This window comes from Heptranchias perlo, chromosome 18 (assembly GCF_035084215.1).
Source record: "Heptranchias perlo isolate sHepPer1 chromosome 18, sHepPer1.hap1, whole genome shotgun sequence".
Taxonomy (NCBI): Eukaryota; Metazoa; Chordata; class Chondrichthyes; order Hexanchiformes; family Hexanchidae; genus Heptranchias; species Heptranchias perlo.
In genome coordinates, this window is record NC_090342.1 from 22,588,253 (window position 1) to 22,610,214 (window position 21,962).

Genomic DNA, 21,962 nt, shown 5'->3' on the forward strand with positions numbered 1-21,962 from the left:
AACGCAAAATCGTCGAGCAGAAATTGATAGCCAAGTTCTGCACCCATGAGGACGGCCTCAACCGGGATCTTGGGTTCATGTCACGCTACACGTAACCCCACCAGCAAGGGGAAAAAAAAGTTATCTGTTTTTAATATTCTCTCTCTCTCTCTCTGCCATTTGGGTCTCTTTCTCTCTGTCTGTGTAATTTGACACAATGTATATTCAGTGTACTGGGACGTACTGTTCTCCGTGGCTAATCTGTCTGAACACCAACGACACCTTTTGATTGGTGTGATGGTGTCCCAGCCTAATATAAGATATGCGATTTGAGAACCTTTCACTCATTCACCTGACGAAGGGGATAATCTCCGAAAGCTTGTGATTTTAAAATAAATTTGTTGGACTATAACCTGGTGTTGTAAGATTCCTTACATTTGTCCACCCCAGTCCATCACCGGCATCTCCACATCATTACATAGAATTATACAGCACAGAAACAGGCCATTCGGACCAACAGGTCTCTGACAGTGTTTATGCGCCACACGAGCCTCTTCCCACCTTATTCATCTAACCCTGTCAACATATCCATCTATTCCTTTCTCTCTCATGTGTTTACCTAGCTTTCCCTTAAATGCATCTACGCTATTCGCCTCAACCACTCCAATTGGTAGTGAGTTCCACATTCTCGCCACTCTCTGATTATCTTGTATTTATGGCCCCTAGTTTTGGATTTTAAAATAACTTCAGGTTTTTCTGCTGCTACACCTGTGCTGAATAAAAACCTGGAGCTGCACTTGGGGTTACTTGTATCACACAGCCAATTCAAATACTAAATGAGAAAATCAGATTTAGAAATAGCTTGGAAGGTTCTATGATTACATTACATAATAGACAAAGAAAGGAGAAAAAGCCGACATGCATATTTTAAAATCAAATCACAACTGTTTTGTGAACCATCTAAAGATATTCCAGCATTTTATGTTTAACATTAAAATACATCTGTATGCACATGCTGTTACTTGCTTGTTTTAATTTAGTATTCTAATCACTACCCCTATAGACTTGAGTATGTAGACTACACCTGCGTTGTTGTTACCTTGGGCACTGTATTTTATCAAACATTTTGGCAAAGAATTTTGACAGATGGTTTCTGTTTATCTTGTTTTACTGTGTAACTAAATCTTAGTTGAAAAAATGTTATGTATTCACATAAATAACCAAAGAGAAAATAAGGCCAGTCAGTTGACTATTACTGCATAGTTTTCAAAGGATTCATCTTGATATGAAGCCAATTAAAACAATGTTCTGTAGAACTGTGTCCTTCATATGTTATAGGTTAATAAAGTAATAATGTCTTTCAATCACACACTCAGCTTCATTAAATATTTTTCACATTTTGCTCCTCCTGTGATAAGCATGTAGCACCACTGGGCAGTTACAATTTTCTTTGCTGTTAATGGCTAGTTTTAGTTTTCACTCAAGACAAACGTTACACAGTATATGGGGCAAAAAGTTCGAACACTTTATAAGATAAGAAACCCTTAGAAAGAAGTGATCTTATTCCATAATACATCGCATTAGATGAAAGCAATGTTATTAGATTGAACTCGATAAAGCATCATGAAAGATGTTGAAGAAATTCATGGGCACGATTTTAAAAGGGCGGTGGGATGGCAGTGGGGGGGTGAACGTGTGCGCGGGTACCCTGAATAATAAAAGCTTACTGTTCCCCACGCAATCTCAATTTAATTGATGACCATTAACCTTGTTTTCGGGTTTGGCGGCCGAAAGTTGCGCAGCGGGTGGACCGTGCACCCGCATGACGTGCTGTCAGCTGCAGCGTCTAGATTTAAAGAGCTATTGCTCCAATGGGTTTTGCTGAAGCAAGGAGCAAGGAGATACAATGGAGCACCACAGGGGCAAGGCAGCTCCAAGATTCGGCGACGCCTCACTTGAGTCTGAAAGAACTGAGTGTCCTGCTGCAATAACTCACCGTTTATCCCCATCTGTCAAACAGGCATTTAAATGTCCAAATGGCTGCCGGCTGAAACCCGACTACTTTCCCATGGCGTGCTTCACACAGCACAGGAAACACGTTGAAGCAGCATTAAAATCACTTGCCTTCATTCTTAAATGGATTTATGGACATTTCAAGTATTTTAAGTACTTGATTTACTGCTTTAAATATCGTCCCGCCAGCTTTAACTGCTGGCGGGATTTCTGGGTTCGGGAAGAGTGCATGCACCCAGATGACTCTGGGTCGTACGCGTCCTTCCCAATTTTCTTTGCCCCCTCTGTCCCCAACGCACCCGCACTTTCTTTTTAAAATCGTGCCCATGGTATTTGGTGTCATGTAAACTCTCTGCTAATATAATTTTAAAAAACTTTGGTGAAGCAATGCACTTCTAACCTGTGCTCAGACATACTGTAACTACTTTCCTATTTGCTTAATGCTTTGTTCATACTGACTGGCTTCAGCAATATTCTTGCATTTGTACTGAAGTATAATTGAAGAAACCTATTCTTGTTCACTCAACTTATTTTCATGCTCCTAGAACAGTCTAGGACAACTATGATATTACAGGCAGGAATTCAAAATTCAAGTGGAAATAGATCAGGCTGAGATTCTGAAAGCAATTCAAATAAAGAGTGGATAATTACTATATTTTCTAGTACCTGAGGCATTTGTAAGATTCTCAAAATTCACAGATCCCCCAAAACTCGGAGGAAAACCCTAAAGAAAAGGACTTTGGACTCTGTTCTAACCATTTCAGGGTGATGAAATATTGGGCCAACTCATACACGCGCCGCACCAGGAAGTATCAATCAGGGAAAAGTACTTTTCGAGGAATCCACGTCCTTTAAGGGACTCGCTTCCTCGTAGGGGCGACTGTAAGAATTCTGGGAATTCACCTTTTCCCTGAGTATGGAAAACTTTGGCCATTGACTAAAATCCTAAGATGGAAGGATAGGTGAGAGGTCACCAGACGAATCAACAACACACACAGTGGAATGTGGGAGAATTACTGCTTCAGACATGTCTCTGTTTTAATGCAAAACCTACAGCGGGTGGTCAACACTCAGCACTAATTCGAAAGGCAGTAGGCCATTGAAAGAGGCAACGGCTCCAGACATGGTGGGGCCATGTCTTTGTTTTAAAGCAAAACCGATCAACACCTAGGACGTTGGATACAAAAGGAAGCCTGTATACCAGGTGATCAGCAAATCGGAATTAAAACAATGACCCATCGGGAGAAGCAATTGCAACATGATGAGGGACCATCAAAAGCCATCAAAGATTCCTAAGGACTTTGTAAGAACTGTTTAAACAGACATGAAGTGCTTTTTTTTAAGTGACGAAGACCATTGTAAGAGAGGGATATAGAAGTGGAAACTCGAAACCTCTCTCGCTCTCTCTGGCTCTTGTGTTCTGCTTCTCTTGTTCTGCCGGTCTCTGGAAGCAGAGCAGCTTCCAGCGAAACCAGCGAACCCTACGTGAGAGAACCGGTCAGCCAGACTTGCAAGTGCAAAGGATTGTTCAGTTCAGTTCAGCCAGGAGTTCGACAGCTCGGGAGACGACAGTTCAACAAGGCAAGGGGGCAACAGGAAAGCAGTTCAACAGAGAAGGTCAGCAGCTCTAGAAGCAGGCCGACACACAAGAAGAAACCAGAGTAACAGCCCCAGTGACCATCAGATACCTCGCGGCAACAAGGGCCTTACGAAACAACCAACCAAATATTGCCACCAACCAACCAGGTAATATTGGGCCACCGTGACCAAAGAAAAGCAACTCGGGAGAAAACCGAAGATCCGCAAAGTTTCCACTCTACGATCTATTCCTGACTTACCTCTGGGTGAATTACTGTCAAGGATTCATTTGGTGAGCATTATCTCTGGTCCTTTAGAGTCCAACTTAGTTAGTAAAGTGGGATTGGGAGGGGTGAGGTATCTTTCTACTGTAATTTCCCTCGTGTGTACCGAAGTGTTCCCCATTTTATTAGAGTGTTAAGATTGTTGTGTTGTATTTTCTCTCTTGAATAAAGATTGAAGTTTCTTGCACCAAAACCGGTTGTCTGCTGCACTTTGTCACAACCCCAAATAAGTCCAAGGTCTAGAACCCAGGGAGCGATTCGAACCGCTCAGAAGTCAGAGGTGAAGCTGACACACACCACCACCCCCTACACATTTAATAATCATTTAAAAATACTTAACTGCTGTTCATTATCAAATCACCCAATTGCAAATTTAAAAAATATCTGGTCCTAAAAGGATAGAGTACAGACTTCATAATAAAGCTCGTGTCAAAATAACTGTCAGTAAATTTAGAATGATCAATATTTGTCACAACTCTCTGTGTAAAGATATTTCTTCGGCTCTCTGTTCTAAATGCCTTTTATCTATTATCTATCTTTTATCTATGATCCATAGCACTAAGCTTGTACCGACTAAAATTACTGCTGTTATTTTTTTAACAGCACCTCACACTTACTGATATTGATTATGTGGCCCTTTTGCAAATGCTTATTTTTAACATTTTTCATTTTATTCTAATACAGAATGTTAAACACTGGTAGGAAAACTGAAATTATATAAACACGAGCAGATCTCCTGTGGTAACGCTCAAGGCTGGGTGCTGCAGTAGGAAAGTGTTGTACATTTCCATCGAAATGATTTGGAAAGGATTTTGTGTGGGGTTGCTCAAAGACAGTGAAGTAAGTATTTTTAATTGGTTTCTGAAAAATAAACAATTAGATGTTGAATTTCTACAGGGGTTCTCCTGGTCATCCGCTGTAATTTCACAGCAAACCCTAGAGAAACAGAACGAATGGCGTCTAGGCTGTTCCCCCAGGGTTTTCGCAAATCTTCCACCAAATTTACGGCAGTTACTGTGTAGCTGCATAATTCTTCTGCCCAGTACCGTGGTGTCAGTGGTGGGGGCAAAGTGGCAACGTGTTCAATTCCTCATCAGACTTGGAAAATATATAGAGGAAGCATGGGTCCCAGATACCTAAACCTGCAAATTTGGAGTAAAAATTAAACCACAGTAGTATTCCTGAGATAGGATAAGGAGAGTGACTAAGGGATTGGGAAAACTTGCCTCTGGATCAGTAAGCAAATACATTGGCCTAAAAGTTGGGACAGGTAGCACTTATTTTTAAGGTGCTACATTGCCTACTAAGGCCCTAAAATGGCGGGCAGGAAGTGCACGCATATTTGCGGCCGAAGTACGCCGACCGCCATAATGAGCAAAGGTAAACAAGAGGCATCCTTTACCCATGCCTGAAGCAGGCATTAGGCGCTTTGCATATGTAAAAATAAGGGGCCCAAAGCCTGCTTGAGGTCCTCGCTCCAACATTAGTTTACCCTGAGGCAGCCAGCGCCATTGCGGGCTCCACTCAGGTAAACCAGCCCTACTGGACACCTGCCAACTAAGAAGGTAAGTAACTTACCTGAATGTGGAGCCGGCAGGAGGAAGAATGCTCCTCCCGACCCCACATTAAAGGACCTGATTGCTGCTCCTGACTATAGCAGTTCTGATGAAGGATATATCCGAAACTTTTCTCTTTTGACCTATTGCAACTTTAATTGCATTCCTGAGTCCTCAACTATTGCTATATAAAAAAATAGTAAAATAGAGAAGGTAAAACTTCAAATAAATCTGTCACTGGTAGCTCAGTGAGTGAGTGCTCTGCGTGCTGAACCATGCGGACTACGAAATTCCCAGGTTGATCTTCGGTCTTTGCTGAATTAACTAAACTCAGCTGGCCTGGCGCAGCTGGTGGGACCTTACAATTGACCTCCATGTCCACAGGCTAGAGAAGGAAAAATTAGATAGGGTTCCTGATCCTGATCACCATCAGTGATTCATTCTGAAAAGTGGTACGTATATGCACCTGTGTTGTAGTGTTCCCGTGGAAATTTCCTAGTCTGTATGGCTCAGTGATAGTGATATTTTACCTTCAATATTCTACTCCACCAACTGAAGTTTCAGTTAAACAGTGTGCAACAAGCTCCTGAATTTTATCACTTACAATTCTGTTACAGACGGAATGAGAACAAAAATGACCAGTCCAACCTATCCTCTCTAAAAATGGGTGAAAGTGGCAAGTATAACCTGCTTCATAATATTTGTATCCTGATCTTTTGAATCTACTCCATTGACGGCCTCCGCTGTTCACAACATAAACAGAAAATTCTTCCATAATGAAAAAATGGTTTCAATTCTTTGCATTAATAACTACACATGCTAACCTCCGGTTAAATTAGTTTTTGGAGGCAGTACTGATAAATGTTGAACTTGCAACTAAGGCTGAAATACTACGAGCCATTCAATTAATTCTGTTCGCACTGGCTACAATTGGACAGGAACTGAGACAGCCTGAGCTCACTTTTAGAGTTTTTATAGCACTAAGCTTCTATGTGATCTTCCAAGGAAATGGTACCTTAGCAATAGCCTGGCAAGAGGAAATGGTACGAACTCTGAGTGCATGAGTCAATATTGGATCTGCTTCTCTAAAACCTTCTACTCAGAGCTACAATGGGAAGATGAGGAACTCTTGAGGCCTGATTTTAATTCCACCACCCCACCCCCCGCCCATCCTCAGCCCGCTTGAACAAAGTGGGCGGGAGTTAAGATAATGGCGGGGATTTGCGCCGTGTTACTGACGCATTCTTACCATTCCTTAACTTTCCCGAATTCAGGGACGGAAAGGCCACCAGCCCCAGAGGACCGGGGGTCTAATTTAAATGGCGAAGTTGCGTCCCAATGATGTCACTGGGAAGCACACGCCATTTTAACTATGGGCTGACTAATAGCCGCACGGTCTCTGACCCGCCGGTGAGAGCTGGCTACAGGCATCATCCTGGCCACAGGAAGCCCAGGTAAGCTCATTTTGTTTTACTTTTCAAAGGTTGCTTGTGAGCCTCCCCTGCTCCGGGCATCCTCCATAGGTTGTGGAATTTCCTGATCCATCTCCCATTCCCGGCTTACCTTGCTGGGGACCATTTCCTTGCAAACAGAAATATTGGTCTAGTGCTTTAAATAGTTATGTTTTACTGCATCGCAATAATTAAAAGTTTCTAATATATAACATTTTCATCCATGAAAAATCCAAAGAAAGCTAGAATTTTGAATGAGATATGATTTCCAGTTAATTTCAACAATATTATGAATTAACGAATCCTGAAAGAAGGGAGTTGCCCTAATAACTCAGTAAATAAGAACATTGCATAGTATGGCATTATTCCACATAGACAAGGATAGTTAGAATACTGTTTCCAGTTTTAGGTGCCTTACTTTAGCAAGAACGTTGGTGTCCTGGAGACAGTATGGAAGAGATTTACTGAGATGATATCAGGGGAGGCTAGAAACACTAAGGCTCTTTTTATTAGAACTGGGAAGGTTAAGAGGAGATCTGATAGAGATGTTCAAAATTATGAAAGGTTTTGATAAGGTAAATAGGTTAAACTATTCCCAATAAATGGTGAGTCGGTAACCAGAGCGCATAAATTTAAGATCATCACCAGCAGAACGAAGAGAGAAGTTAAGAGTTTTTTTTATTACACAAAGGGTTGTTAAGATATGGAATGCCCTACCTCTCTTGACCTTCCCACTGTCTCTGTGTTTTCAGACTGCTTGATCCAAAATCTCCTCCAATTAAACATTGGGAAGACCGAAGCCATCGTCTTCGGCCCCGGCCACAAACTCCATTCCCAGCCACCTCTCTGGCCTCTGTCTCAGTCCGAACCAGACTGTTCGCAACCTCAGTGTCCTATTTGACCTTGAGCTGAGCTTCCAATCCCATACCATTTACGTCACAAAGAACATCTATTTCCACCTCTGTAACATCCCCCATCTCCATCCCTGCCTCAGCCCATCTGCTGCTGAAATTCTAATCCATGATTTTCTTACCTTTAGACCGACTATTCCAATGCTGTCCTGGCCGGCCAACCATCTTCCACCCTTCAAAAACTTCAGCTCATCCAAAACTCAAATCCCACCATGCCCTCGCCCCTCCCTATCTCCGCGAATTCTGCTTTCCTTCTACTCTGGTCTCTTGCGCATCCCCCAATTCCTTCGCCCATCATTGGAGGCCATGCCTTCAAACATTCAGGCCCTAAGTTCTGGTATTTGCCTCCCTAAACCTGTCCGCCTTTCTCTCCTCCTTTAAGACGCTCCTTAAAACCTACCTCCGGCCAAGCTTTTAGTCACCGAAAATGAGGGTGTTACAGTTAGTTTCAGCATCCCTGTGCTGTGGCAAAGCAGGAGGGCAGAAATCAAGTTCCTACACCTAACTCAAGAGTTTTATTGGCAATGGCTATTACCTTCCTGTCCTTTTGGCCAGGAATAGCATATGGCCTTGAGAAAACTAAAAGAGATGGATGTAAAAACAAAGTAGGAAATTCTAATGCTATTTTGGAACATGAAATATCAAGGGCAGACCTTTCAACTTCAACTGAAAGGACAACTGGGCGGGATGTATGACGAGCAGCTGATCCATTACTGCCCGTTTTATGCCCTGCCGAAGTTGAAAGTTCTGCTCCAGAAATTGGAAAGAATTCTTTTGTAAATTGATGTTAAGTGATGGGTGATATACATTTTTAAAGATCCAAACGACATTCAATACTCAAAGGATTAAACTTGTTTTTCTCTAGTTGGGACCACCACATGTAAATTGGGGTCCTGAGCTTCAACTGCCAATAGCGAGATGATAGTCATTTATTTCCTCCATTAGGCTTCTGATTGATAACTATTTCAAAACAATTGAAAATATTACTACTATTTTCATGGGCTCCTCTCATTTGAATAAATGGAGTTGCTGTTCATATTTATAAATATTTTTTGAAGACATTGCATTCACAAATCTGTCTACTTATCCCACCCCAAAAAAAAATAAAGTGGTGAAACACAACCTACTTTTGTTGACGTAGATTAAACTATTGTAACAGCTGGTGGTGCACTTACTAGCACAAAAAGACATTTGTGCCAGTAGCCAGTACAAACAGGAGCTACCACAAACACATCATAATTGGGCCCCGGTGTGTTATTCATATGTACATTGACCAGAAGAGAACTAAGCAGCACAGTACCTTCTGCGCCTTGCGTTTATCTGCCCGTTGGTTCTGATGGTAGATACGGCTGAAGTTTGAGACAATCACAGGGACTGGCAAGGCAATAACCAACACACCACTCAATGAGCAGACAGAACCAACAATCTTCCCAGCAATGGTCTTTGGCACCATGTCACCATACCTGCACCAAAAAGAAAAAATCATTAGGTCTTAACAATAAGATATCTACCAGACTTTCCAGAACAGATGTTCATAAATAAAAGATACACTGTGGGTTACAGAAGGATAACCAATTTATTCCAGATAGGGGAGGAACTTTTACCTTATGTGTATCAGAGTTACAAAAATCAAGTACCATTTCAGTTTTAAGTTTAAAGTCTTTTTTCCATGCTCTATTTCTATCATAGTCTGACCAGCATGCCAAACAATGCACTTTTTTCATTCTGTTACTTACGAAGTCACAAAGAAAAGGAGTTTTGTTAAAATAAAATGACAAGTTTGTCAAATTTAAACTGAAAAGCAAGATGTTATTCTTTTATTCAGTCCTGCCAACTTTTTACAGCATAGACCTGCAATATCCACTCCTTCAGATAATGGCCTCAGCACAAATGGCACATTAATGTACACATTTTTATGCCAGCTTCATTTCGGACACAGCGGGAGCTTGTGTCTTTCTATACAAGATGTTTCCTAATCCCAAACAATCAAATTGTCCTGACATCTCGTGACTCACCTCCTGACTCCCCAAAGCCTTTCCACCATCGACAAGGCACAAGTCAGGAGTGTGATGGAACACTCTCCACTTGCCTGGATGAGTGCAGCTCCAACAACACTTAAGAAGCTCGACACCATCCAGGACAAAGCAGCCCGCTTGACTGGCATCCCATCCACCATGCTAAACATTCACTCCCTTCACCACCAGCGCACTGTGGCTGCAGTGTGTACCATCCACAGGACACACTGCAGCAACTCGCCAAGGCTTCTTCGACAGCACCTCCCAAACCCGCGACCTCTACCACATAGAAGGACAAGAGCAGCAGGCACATGGGAACAACACCACCTGCATGCTCCCCTCCAAGTCACACACCATCCGACTTGGAAATATATCGCCGTTCCTTCATCATCTCTGGGTCAAAATCCTGGAACTCCCTACCTAACAGCACTGTGGAAGAACCTTCACCACACGGACTGCAGTGGTTCAAGAAGGCGGCTCACCACTACCTTCTCAAGGGCAATTAGGGATGGGCAATAAATGCCGGCCTTGCCAGCGACGCCCACATCCCATGAACGAATAAAAAACATACCATGTTTCAAAGTTCACTCTTTTTTCAGGTTTTTCAGGAGGGAGAATCTCAATTCCAAATTCAAAATAATTCAGTCTGGAGCTTGTTTCAAGACAACAATGCATCTTCAGATTGAGATGACAATAATAACTCGGAAGAATGATGTAAACTGAACTCATCCCTGTGTTACTGTTACACACTCCTGACTTTAAAAAAAATTTGGGGTGGATGGGGTGCCAATCAAGTGGGCTGCTTTGTCCTGGATGGTGTCGAGCTTCTTGAGTGTTGTTGGAGCTGCACTCTTCCAGACAAGTGGAGAGTATTCCATCACACTCCTGACTTGTGCCTTGTAGATGGTGGAAAGGCTTTGGGGAGTCAGGAGGTGAGTCACTCGCCGCAGAATACCCAGCCTCTGACTTGCTCTTGTAGCCACAGTATTTATATGGCTGGTCCAGTTAAGTTTCTGGTCAATGGTGACCCCCAGGTTGTTGATGGTGGGGGATTCGGCGATGGTAATGCCGTTGAATGTCAAGGGGAGGTGGTTAGACTCTCTCTTGTTGGAGATGGCATTGCCTGGCACGAATGTTACTTGCCAATTATCAGCCCAATCCTGGATGTTGTCCAGGTCTTGCTGCATGAGGGCACGGACTGCTTCATTATCTGAGGGGTTGTGAATGGAACTGAATGCTGTGCAATCATCAGCAAACATCCCCATTTCTGACCTTATGATGGAGGGAAGATGGATGAAGCAGCTGAAGATGGTTGGGCCTAGGACACTGCCCTGAGGAACTCCTGCAGCAATGTCCTGGGGCTGAGATGATTGGCCTCCAACAACAACTACCATCTTCCTTTGTGCAAGGTATGACTCCAGCCACTGGAGAGTTCTCCCCCTGATTCCCACTGACTTCAATTTTATTAGGGCTCCTTGGTGCCACACTCGGTCAAATGCTGCCTTGATGTCAAGGGCAGTCACTCTCACCTCACCTCTGGAATTCAGCTCCTTTGTCCATGATTGGACCAAGACTGTAATGAGGTCTGGAGCCGAGTGGTCCTGGTGGAACCCAAACTGAGCATCGGTGAGCAGGTTATTGGTGAGTAAGTGCCGCTTGATAGCACTGTCGACGACACCTTCCATAACTTTGCTGATGATTGAGAGTAGACTGATGGGCGGTAATTGGCCAGATTGGATTTGTCCTGCTTTTTGTGGACAGGACATACCTGGGCAATTTTCCACATTGTCGGATAGAAGCCTGTGTTGTTGCTGTACTGGAACAGTTTGGCGAGAGGTGCAGCTCGTTCTGGAGAACTAGCCGCATTATCCTGTGCATTATCCTTTACTACAATCAACGCTGTAGCAACTTCCACTTTGCATTGTTATCAGGCCATTTTGAAGAACAGTACCGTGGCTCTAAGTTTACACTGAAAGGGCATTACTGATCTAGTAAAATAGTTGGCATATCATTTTACACGGTGCTTTTAAATAGAGATATGTGGACAGAACTGGTGGTAAGACATGATTAGAATACAATTTGTGTATGGCTCCCAAAGGTAGCATTATACATGCCTGACTATGGCCAGGCATGTTTGGTATTCCTACATGTGTGTCGTTTCAGATACATGCCATTTTTGTTGAAGAGATGACGTATCATTGACGATTACTGCAACAGTTATCTGGGTATAATCGGGAATATCATTACTGAGTAATACATTACTCTCAACGAAACTTACTTACAGGGGCAGAACTGATCTACTGCACCATCCATTGATTACATGCAGTAATTAACTGTGCATTTGGTTTCATCATAGAAATGTTTTAGTTCTATAGCTGCAATTTAGCATTTCTTTCCCCTTTTAAAAGCAGTTAACATTCCTAATGTACCATTCAAGAGAAATAATTTTGTGTGAAGTGCCTGAATAGACAATAGAAACAAGAAAAGTCAATTGCAGCAGATAATAGCTTCCACTGGAGGGTACATGACCTGCATTTTAAGCTGTCTTGATAACCAGGAATAAGCACTGTTATTGTAAGTCAGTCTAACTGAGATTAATTTAATACACAATACAGTATTCATCGCTATTCTTAAATAGTTGATGCAGTAATTGCCAAAATGTGTCATCTTTTTCTAAGCAAGCTATTTAGAACTTTGTTAGAGGCAAGGTAGTATGGCACAAGATGGGCATGAGTCATCCCTGTTTGGTTTTCAACATAAATGGCATAACATTTGTACTGCCATGCATATGCACCTCTGCTCTTCCTGGCCTCCCAAAATAAATGAAAATTTACTTGCTGGGCTCCTCTTGGGCTGGACTACCAGCTGATATGGGGCAGAGTGTGCACGGTGCAAGTTCCACCCACCATTGTCAATGGGCAACTGGGCTGCGGATGCTCAGTTGTTGAGTATATTCAAGACTGAGATCGATGAAAATTTGGACACTAAGGAAATCAAGGGATATGGGGATAGGGCGGCAAAGTGGAGTTGAGGTAGAAGATCAGCCTTGATCTTATTGAATGGTAGAGCAGGCTCGAAGGGCCAGATGGCTTACTTCTGCTTCTATTTCTTATGCTCTTGTGTGTATATCACAGGACCCCGATTTGCTTATTAATAGGGCCTACATCCTGACACAGGTGAGTGGGCGCTGGGGATGATAGGGACAGCCGCACTGTCGGCGGGAACGGAGTGGCAGGTCATTCCCACCATTCTTGGGATGCTACTGCCCCATTTGTGCCAGCTGGGAGGCCTCAAAATCTTCACCAATGGGTGCAACTTTCAACTTTGGCTGGTGGTAGCGGGTCGAGTGCTTCTTTTACACCTTGCCTGAAGGGCACAATTTCCAAATTTGTAGATGACACAAAACTTAGAAGGGTAGTGAACAGTGAGGAGGATAGAGATAGACTTCAAGAGGAGAAAACTGCAAAGTGATACATTTTGATAGGAAGAACGAGGAGGGGCAATATAAACTAGAGGGCACAATTCTAAAAGGGATATAGGAACAGAGAAATCTGGGGGTATATGTGCACAAATCATTGAAGGTGGCAAGGCAGGCTGAGAAAGTGGTTAAAAAAGCATATGGGATCCTGGGATTATAAATAGAGGCATAGAGTACAAAAGCAAGGAAGTCATGATGAACCTTTATAAAATACTGGTTCGACCACAACTGGAGTATTGAGTCCAGTTCTGGGCACTGCACTTTAGGAAAGGTGTGAAGGCCTTAGAGAGGGTGCAGAAAGATTTACTAGAATGATTCCAGGGATGAGGGACTTTAGTTACGTGGATAGACTGGAGAAGCTGGGGTTGTTCTGCTTGGAACAGAGATGATTGAGAGGGGATTTGATAAAGGTATTCAAAATCATGAAGGGTCGAGACAGAATAGATAGAGAGAAACTGTTCCCATTGGCGGAAGGCTCAAGAACCAGAGGACATAGATTTAAGGTGATTGGCAAAAGAACCAAAGGTGACATGAGGAAAAACTTTTTTACGCAGCGAGTGGTTATGATCTGGCATGCACTGCCGGGGGGGTGGTGGAGGCAGATTCAATCGTGGCTTTCAAAAGGGAACTGGATAAGTACTTGAAAGGAAAAAATTTGCAGGGCTACGGGGATAGGGTGGGGGAGTGGAACTAGCTGGATTGCTCTTGCATTGAGCCGGCATGGACTCGATGGGCTGAATGGCTTCCTTCCGTGCTGTAACCCTTCTATGATTCTCTAATTTTCTTATCCGTTGACTTCAATGGAATGAAAAATCAGGCGGGGTGTATAATGGGTGGCCGATCCCCTACCGCCCTGTTTTATGCCCCCGCCAAAATTGAAAATTGCGCCCATTAATTCACTATTGTGTATAAACTTTAACTCGTATATCATCTGAGAATGAACAAAAGTCGTTTGAAAAATTGGATACGGATTCCCACATGGTATAACTTGTCCAGTGGTTGCCTCAAAACTTTGGATACCACGAAAAATAGAATTTCGTACATTGGAATGTTGAAGTATAGTGAAAACATCAAGATCACTCATTTTGAGGTGCCGTCATTGAATAAATAGAAGATACATTCTGGAGAGCTGTGGGAAATGATATATATTTCATCAATGGCCTGACCTGATCATTCAGGAGTAACAAAGTCAGTAGTGAATTAAGGTTAGCTGCACTAGAGTGATATACATGATAGCCCACAGCTTATAACCACAAAATCTGTTTAATGCATATATTATTAGGCAGCAAATGAAAATGATAAAAATTAAGCTTAAACATTAATTTCAAAATGTCAGTATGTTGACGTGCAGATTGTGGGTGAGTTCCAGTAACGTTGTGATGAAATGTTCTTTCTTACAGTGCCTCTGCTCTCAGCTGCCATGTCCTCACTAAATATGAAAAATATTTCATGATAATGATGTCATCATCTGTGGTATAAATCTCTGATTTACATGATATATTTTGGTGCAGTGACTTGAGACTAATTTCCAATCTCTACTGAGTCTCCAGAACATGTCCAGTTATTCAGTCGATGCTTTGAAACCAGAATGTATTTTAAATAATGTCTCACTGTTTGTCTCAGATTTCTCTCATTGTAAATATAAATACAAGTTACAAATTAAAGAGTTTGGAAAAGAACTGAACCACGGAGGTGGTGGCAAATGCTAATGCCACTATCTTCCCTAGTGACTTTTATTTATATATATTCTTGTAATATTTAGATCGCTGGAAGGTCAAAGAGGTAGAAACTTAAACGAGCTTCATGACAATATTATTAAAACATGATCAAGACTGTCCCTGCCCATAATTCTAACTTTTGATCTTGGATAATTTCATTATGTAGGCTCAAGTCCTAGCACCATCCCCACAGTTCATTGCTTACCTTGAGGTGGGTGGGAGAGTGGGGGATGGGTTTTCTGGGACTGGAGGCAGAATGTCATATTTCTGGGCGTATGTTCTAAAATGCAGAAAGAGTTAAGGCTCCAATCGGAGGGTCAGTCACCTCTTGGTTGCGCTGAAGCACTTTTTTTTATATTCCTCAAATGGAATGCATTTTTCAAATACTTGAGGATAGGGTACTGCTAGACTTTACCTTCAATATCTCTAAGCAAATATATGATTTTAGGACATAGAAAGAATAGAGTTATGAAATCTCTCTTTGCAGACTACTAACATGACATAAATATCAATAATTAACAAAATTATGCTGTTGTACTGCTTGTAAGGTTACACAGAATTACATGGAATGTACAGCACAGAAACAGGCCATTCGGCTCAACAGATTCAGGCTGGCATTTATGCTCCACACAAGCCTCCTCCCTCCCTACTTCATCTAACCCTATCAGCATATCCTTCGATTCCTTTCTCCCTCGTGTTTATGTAGCTTCTCCTTAAATGCATCTATGCTATTTGCCTCAACTACTCCTTGTGATAGCGAGTTCCATATTTTAACCACTCTCTGGGTCAAGAGGTTTCTCCTGAATTCCCCATTGGATTTATTAATGACTATCATATATTTATGGCCCCAAATTCTGGTCTCCCCTTCCAGTGGAAATATCTTCTCTATGTCTGCCCTATCAAACCCTGTCATAATCTTAAAAACCTCTATTAGGTCACCCCTTAGTCTTCTCTTTTCTAGAGAAAAGAGCCCCAGCCTGCTCAGTCTTTCCTGGTAATGGTATAGATATAACCTCTCAGTTCTGGTATCATCCTAGTAAATCTTCTTTGCATCTTCTCCAGTGCCTCTATATCCTTTTCATAATATGGAGATCAGAACTGTTCACAGTACTCCAAGTTTAACATAACTTCTCTGCTTTTCAATTCTATCCCTCTAGAAATGAACCCCAGTGTTTGGTTTGCTTTTTTCATGGCCTTATTAACCTGTGTCGCTACTTTTAATGATTTGTGTTTTTGTACCCCCAGATCCCTCTGCTCCACTACCCCATTTAGTCTCTTATTATCCAAGCAGTATGTCACTCCCTTATTCTTCCTACCAAAATGTAATACCTCACACTTATCTATATTGAAATTAATTTGCCAATTATATACCCATTTGGCAAGTTTATTAATGTCTTTCTGTATTTTGTCGCAGTCCTCCTCGGTATTAACTATACCCCCATGAATGTGGAGCATAAAGTAGAATTTTGAATCTACTGGTGAAAATTCGTGAGACATGAAACACGTCACTGTTAATCTCCACTTATTTACAATTTTTACACATAATAGATATGTACGTAAAACTAACAGGATGTAACACAGATATAGATTTATTGCAGGGCCTTATCATTATTATGATATAACTCACTCCACTATAACCTTTGAGATTAAGTGCCATAATCAGGATATATATATAGTGTATCATATACCTCTTGTAATAATTTATGGATTTAAGAAGATACCAATCTTTTCCAGTAGCTTCCTTATAAAATGTTTATTTCTCCTTGTGATATAGTATGAAATGTAAATGTGCTGCATTATGTATAATGGAATGCTGTATGTCATATTTCCAAGCTATGTATATCCCTGCTTGTTATTAAGAAGGCTGTCAGCAGCATGGTAATGCAGTATAGCGCTATGTTTTTTTTGACATCTTTGATTAAATATGGCAAATATCTAACTTATTTCAATGCAATTTGTTTTCCACAATCCTGCAGCCATCAAAGAAACAACTCTCAACACCATTTCTTGTCGTTCCAAGGAATGTTGATGGAATTTGTAAGTTCTGTTAGTGGGATAAATTTTTCAGTTATTGTCACTAACTACCAGTGCTTACTGAATGTTGTTGTTTGGCTTCAAATCAGCTGATGGTGATGTGGTGGACTGGGGGTTGTAGCAAGTACATGACACCAAATCAGGAATATAGTAACAATTAGGGATGGGCAATAAATGTCGGCCTTGAACATCCCATGAACGAATAAAAAACATCGAGTGACAGGAAGAGATTGTTTTGCTGAAAAATAATTTTATCTGTTTTACTGGATTAGAATTTGCCTTTATGTTAAACATTTTAAAAATATACATGTTAAGTAGTCCCAATATTCTCTTGTTTTTATGTTTTGTAGCAGTTGTTCAGATTAATCTTCTGGACAAGTTAGTAAGAGTAAGGCACTTGGGGCACTTAAAATTCAGTTGGATGGTAGATGGAGAATTAAAATTTTAGAGCTTTGAGGGCCTCTTCTTGTCCTTATATGTTTTACGCTAGCATCAAACCATCTCAAATGCGTCCCTGGCCAACCATAATTTTACACATAACAGAATGTTATGGAAGCATGCTGGACAACAAACACAAGTCATAATCAGAAAATAAAAGTGACCGTAAAAAATGAGCAGCAGCAGTTGGTTCTTCCCAGACTAAATTCACCATATAGCAGTTTCACAGCAGTCAACATTCTTTCAGCAGTTATTAGCAGATCCCCATAACATTACTCATGGGTAATTTTAGGTCTGGAGCACAACTGTGATGTTTAGCTGATAACCTGGCCTATCCCTCTAAATAGGCAAATCCAGGTATTAAAAGACACTTATAAACTCCTCATGTCAATCACAGGGCAATTGTTAGCTATTTGTGAATGTCAGACTTAGGTCAATGATAGGCATTTTTTTTAAAGATTGCTTGCATCTGTAACAAAGTGTGATATCTGCCCCTGTGACAAACACACTAGACACATAACTTTTATACACAGATTAGTAAATCTCCAATAGTGCTGCTCACGATAAGTCAGAAACGCCAGAACTTTCAACTTTGACGAGGGTGTGAAATGGACAATATTGGATTGGCCGACCGTTATACGCCTCGCCCATTGAAGTCAATGGAAAGGACAATCGGGTGGAGTATATAACGGGCAACTGATCTGATTTACTCCCCTACCGAAGTTGAAAGTTCCACTCAGAATGTGTTGTTTATAAGGTCAGGAATATTATACGTGTAAACCATATGGCGTGTTGTCTGTAATACAACAAGTCTGATTCGCTGTTGCCTGAAATAGCCAGTGCGCTTAATGTGTTATAAGCGGTGTCTTTGTAACTGACTCCAGAAATGGCAAATAGTTAGCGCCATTTGCCTGCTATAGACGGTTGCCCGTGATAAGCATGGACAGTATAAGTGGTGGGGACTGTAATACTAAGAAGTGTAAAGGACAGGAAATGTGTGCTAGACATGATAGCCAGGGTTTTGCACATTATGGAAACTGAGCACATCTGTGGCAGGATTATTTCATCACTAAGATAAAGACCATCCATTCAGTTCCCTCGGATTCTCCCTCTCTCCCCTTATACACCAAGCCAAACCACCCCAGACATTACACTTGTGCCTGCCAGCCAGCTGCCATCTCCCACCAGTTTCGACTGGGCAACTGACCGGGGGCATGCAGATGATGCTCGGGAGTTAAAATCATCCAGGCCTCACGCTGCCGAGGTCAGGAGGGTTTGCCATCTGCCTTGCCCCCCCACCCCCCCACCCAATTCTCGTCCCAAGTTAAAATTGGGGTTATGTATTTATTTAGAAGTTACTTCAGCTAGGAAAAGTGCTGCTTAGATCTCCTTGGATGGATAAGAACACAATGCATTCTTCAAAATTGACATGCCATCATTTAAAACCTGCTGGTCAATTTCCATTTCCAATGGCTTAGTCAATTAATCCTATTCATGGTGTGTAATGGACAGCACTTTAATGTGCACTTTAATCTTGCAACATTAATTACTAACTGCCCCCCGGAGGAAATGGTCAGCTTTAGCTTTCTGGAGACATGCAGGGCTAATGGACCATAGGAATTTCCTCATCATTTTTGGAACATTGCAACAACGGCATGAGAGCTGCGCTGCACCATTTTTTTCAGATGAAATTTGAATGTAAGTGATGTACTTTGGGTTTTCGCCAGAACCTCATTACACATGAATTTCCTCGATCATTTGGGTTGCACTTGAGTTACATCCGTCGAAACCCCACTTACCTTAACAGAGCTCCACCCCATTCAAAAGACCATAGAACGTGACTTTTCTGCACTTATGCCAGTTGTGAATGGGCACAAGTTTATGTCCAAAACATTAAGTGCAGCTGGGTTTGAATCGGCGCAACTGAGATTCCTGAAGTTTGATAGCGATTTTCTTTGCAATTTTTCTTTTTGAATTTTTCTTACTGAGACCTGCACTGAACTTAACCAAAGTGCTGTCAGTCTCCGTGCACCCAAAATGTTTTGAAACCTGGCCCTCCCCCACCAACGCATTCAGAAGGACTAGGCAGCTGGAATGGCCTTCCCAATGGGTGCACCCCTGTTCTGCATAATAAAGAAAGAGGAAGAGGAGCAGCACAGGCAAGAGGCTTTGAGAGTGAGGCACATGGCAGAAGACAGCACACATGTTTTTACGCTTGTGCTATTACCCATATTGGTGGCGCTGCATTTGCACTTGTTTTACACGCCAGTTTACATGCTCCGGCATAGGGAATTGAGCTCCACAGGAATTTTGGCCATAAGTTCCTGTCGGCAAGATCGGAATAGAATCCAAAGTAAATTTCAGTGTAATTTCGGGATAAATGTGATCAAGGAAATTCCGGGCCTATAGTATCTGACATGTATAGTTGCATAGGAACACTATCAATTCTGCATATGATAAATTCAGATTATATAGCTGCTTAAACCTCTCATTAGTACAAACATCTGTAAATTCAAATAAAATGCACAGTGGACAATGTTAAGCTTGAATGCATTTCACATAAAATAGCAGCACAAAGTACCTACCTTGCTTTTGTAGCTAAAACCTCGGTTCAGAATCCTTTTTTTTAAAAAAAGGAAGCCAATGCATGAAAAGCAAATGTATTATGTAACAACATTAATTTGTACAATTAAAAAAAATGTTAAATATGGTAGCAGGAAAGGGGGTTGAAATTAGTGACGAGGAGACTTTGGACCAGTGAATTAGAGGCACTAAAATGACTATACCAGAATCTATAGTATAAAGTAAATCTCTAAGATAAATATCAATCTGAGTATGAATTTCTTATAGTGAAAATGTTCAATATTGTACAACGCATCTTAACCCAAGCCCACAAATTCAGGTTAAATAGAACATTCTATTCATCCCTAGCTGGAGTTATATTGAAGCTTTACATGTAATTTTCAATTTGTTTCAACTTTTAATTTGTAACATTCATCAAAAAAGATCAAGATAAAAATCATTACCAAATTGGACATTACCCACATAGTGCTTTCATGGTTTTTCTCATTTGATATATATCATAATGATAATGGAGGTTTCGGAAGGAATGTATTTATCTAATGAGTTAACATTAAAGGATGCTACCACGGGACAAAGCTATAAATAACATTTTCCAAATGTAAATTTCTTTTGAGGTTGAAGTGTAATGCTCATAGAGTTTTGAAATCCATTTGTTAAAGATTTTGACAAATAGATTCCTACAGTTCTCAACAGTCACACTTTGATAACACAGAGCAGATGGATTCATTTAGAAATAGATTAATGATTCACTCTTTTGTCTATACCTGCTATTTAAAATTTATCCTCCACACAAAGCATTCTCCTAACACACATGAAAATGAATGTTTTGGATTTAAACAATCTTTGACAATACTTTCATGGCTATATATTCATACATTTACATTTTTATCTCCAGTCCCATTGCTCACCTTTTATAAATATAATCCTACTCCAAGGGTCTGCTCATTACCATTAAGAAGTGGATATGTGCAAAATGTTGTTAATTTCTTCTAAAGGCTAATAGAAAACAAGAATCTCATCATCAGCACAATTTTAAAATAAACTTAGAAAGAACTATCATTAAATGAAACATTCTTCTCTATTTTTCTATCTAGTTCCTTTGATTTGTTTTGGATTAAACTGCTAGTGCGGGTGACATCATTAGGATCCTGCCTTGGAAGTGTTGTTGAGCCTGACAGCATGAAGGAGGAATTAACAGCAGTAGATGCAATTATTAACCCAGGGAGCATCAGAAATCTGGTTGTGGGTGTTAATTCAGCTGCTTACTCACACTGCTAGGATGAATAACTGTGCCCAGCAAGTTTCCCAGATGATGTCATCAGCACAGTGTTTAGGTCATGAATATGTAAATGACAACAGAAATAGAACAACCCCACCCCTGATGCTAAAGTTAATCATTCTTTTTAACCATTTACTTTAATGTTTTTTCAGGGTTTTTGGAAAACAATATGGGTGCATAGCATGCTGACAGAGGAGAGTGTTAGAGCACAAATTCTTAATGAGGATTTACACTGAAACAGTAACCTGTCTTTTCTCTTTCGACATGCCGATGGACCTTTTGTGAATTTTCCGTACTTTCTGTTTTTATTTCTGATTTTGAGAATTTGCAGCTTTTTCTTTATCTGAGTGTTAGAACATGTGTGCACAGCCACAATTTCCCATGTGGTGACCTCCTAGTCACTGCTGTACTGTCAGGAGAGGAGCCTGAGAATGTATTTATAGCGGGAAGGGGTGTGGGGGAGAGGAGTATTAGAAACAAGTTTATCTCTAGTCAGGGAAAAAAATGTGTAGCATGCAGAGGGGGAAGGGGAAACTGGAAGAACAATAAAAGTATATTGTTTTTAAGAGTCCTTATTTAAGACTGTAGCATTTCTTGTCTCAGTCAGGTCACAATGCATGTATTAGAATTTTTATTGTGACCACA

The 21,962-nt window shown here is 41.1% G+C and overlaps 1 protein-coding gene across 2 annotated transcripts in view; it reads right to left on the bottom strand.

The window, feature by feature from the left end:
• Window positions 1–21,962, bottom strand: part of kcnd2 (potassium voltage-gated channel, Shal-related subfamily, member 2) — a 378,413-nt gene that overhangs the window by 27,546 nt on the left and 328,905 nt on the right. For both annotated transcript variants that reach the window (XM_067999524.1, XM_067999523.1), the window contains exon 2: window positions 9,073–9,235. In XM_067999524.1, coding sequence (XP_067855625.1) covers window positions 9,073–9,235 — 163 coding nt within the window. The remainder of the gene's footprint in view (window positions 1–9,072; window positions 9,236–21,962) is intronic.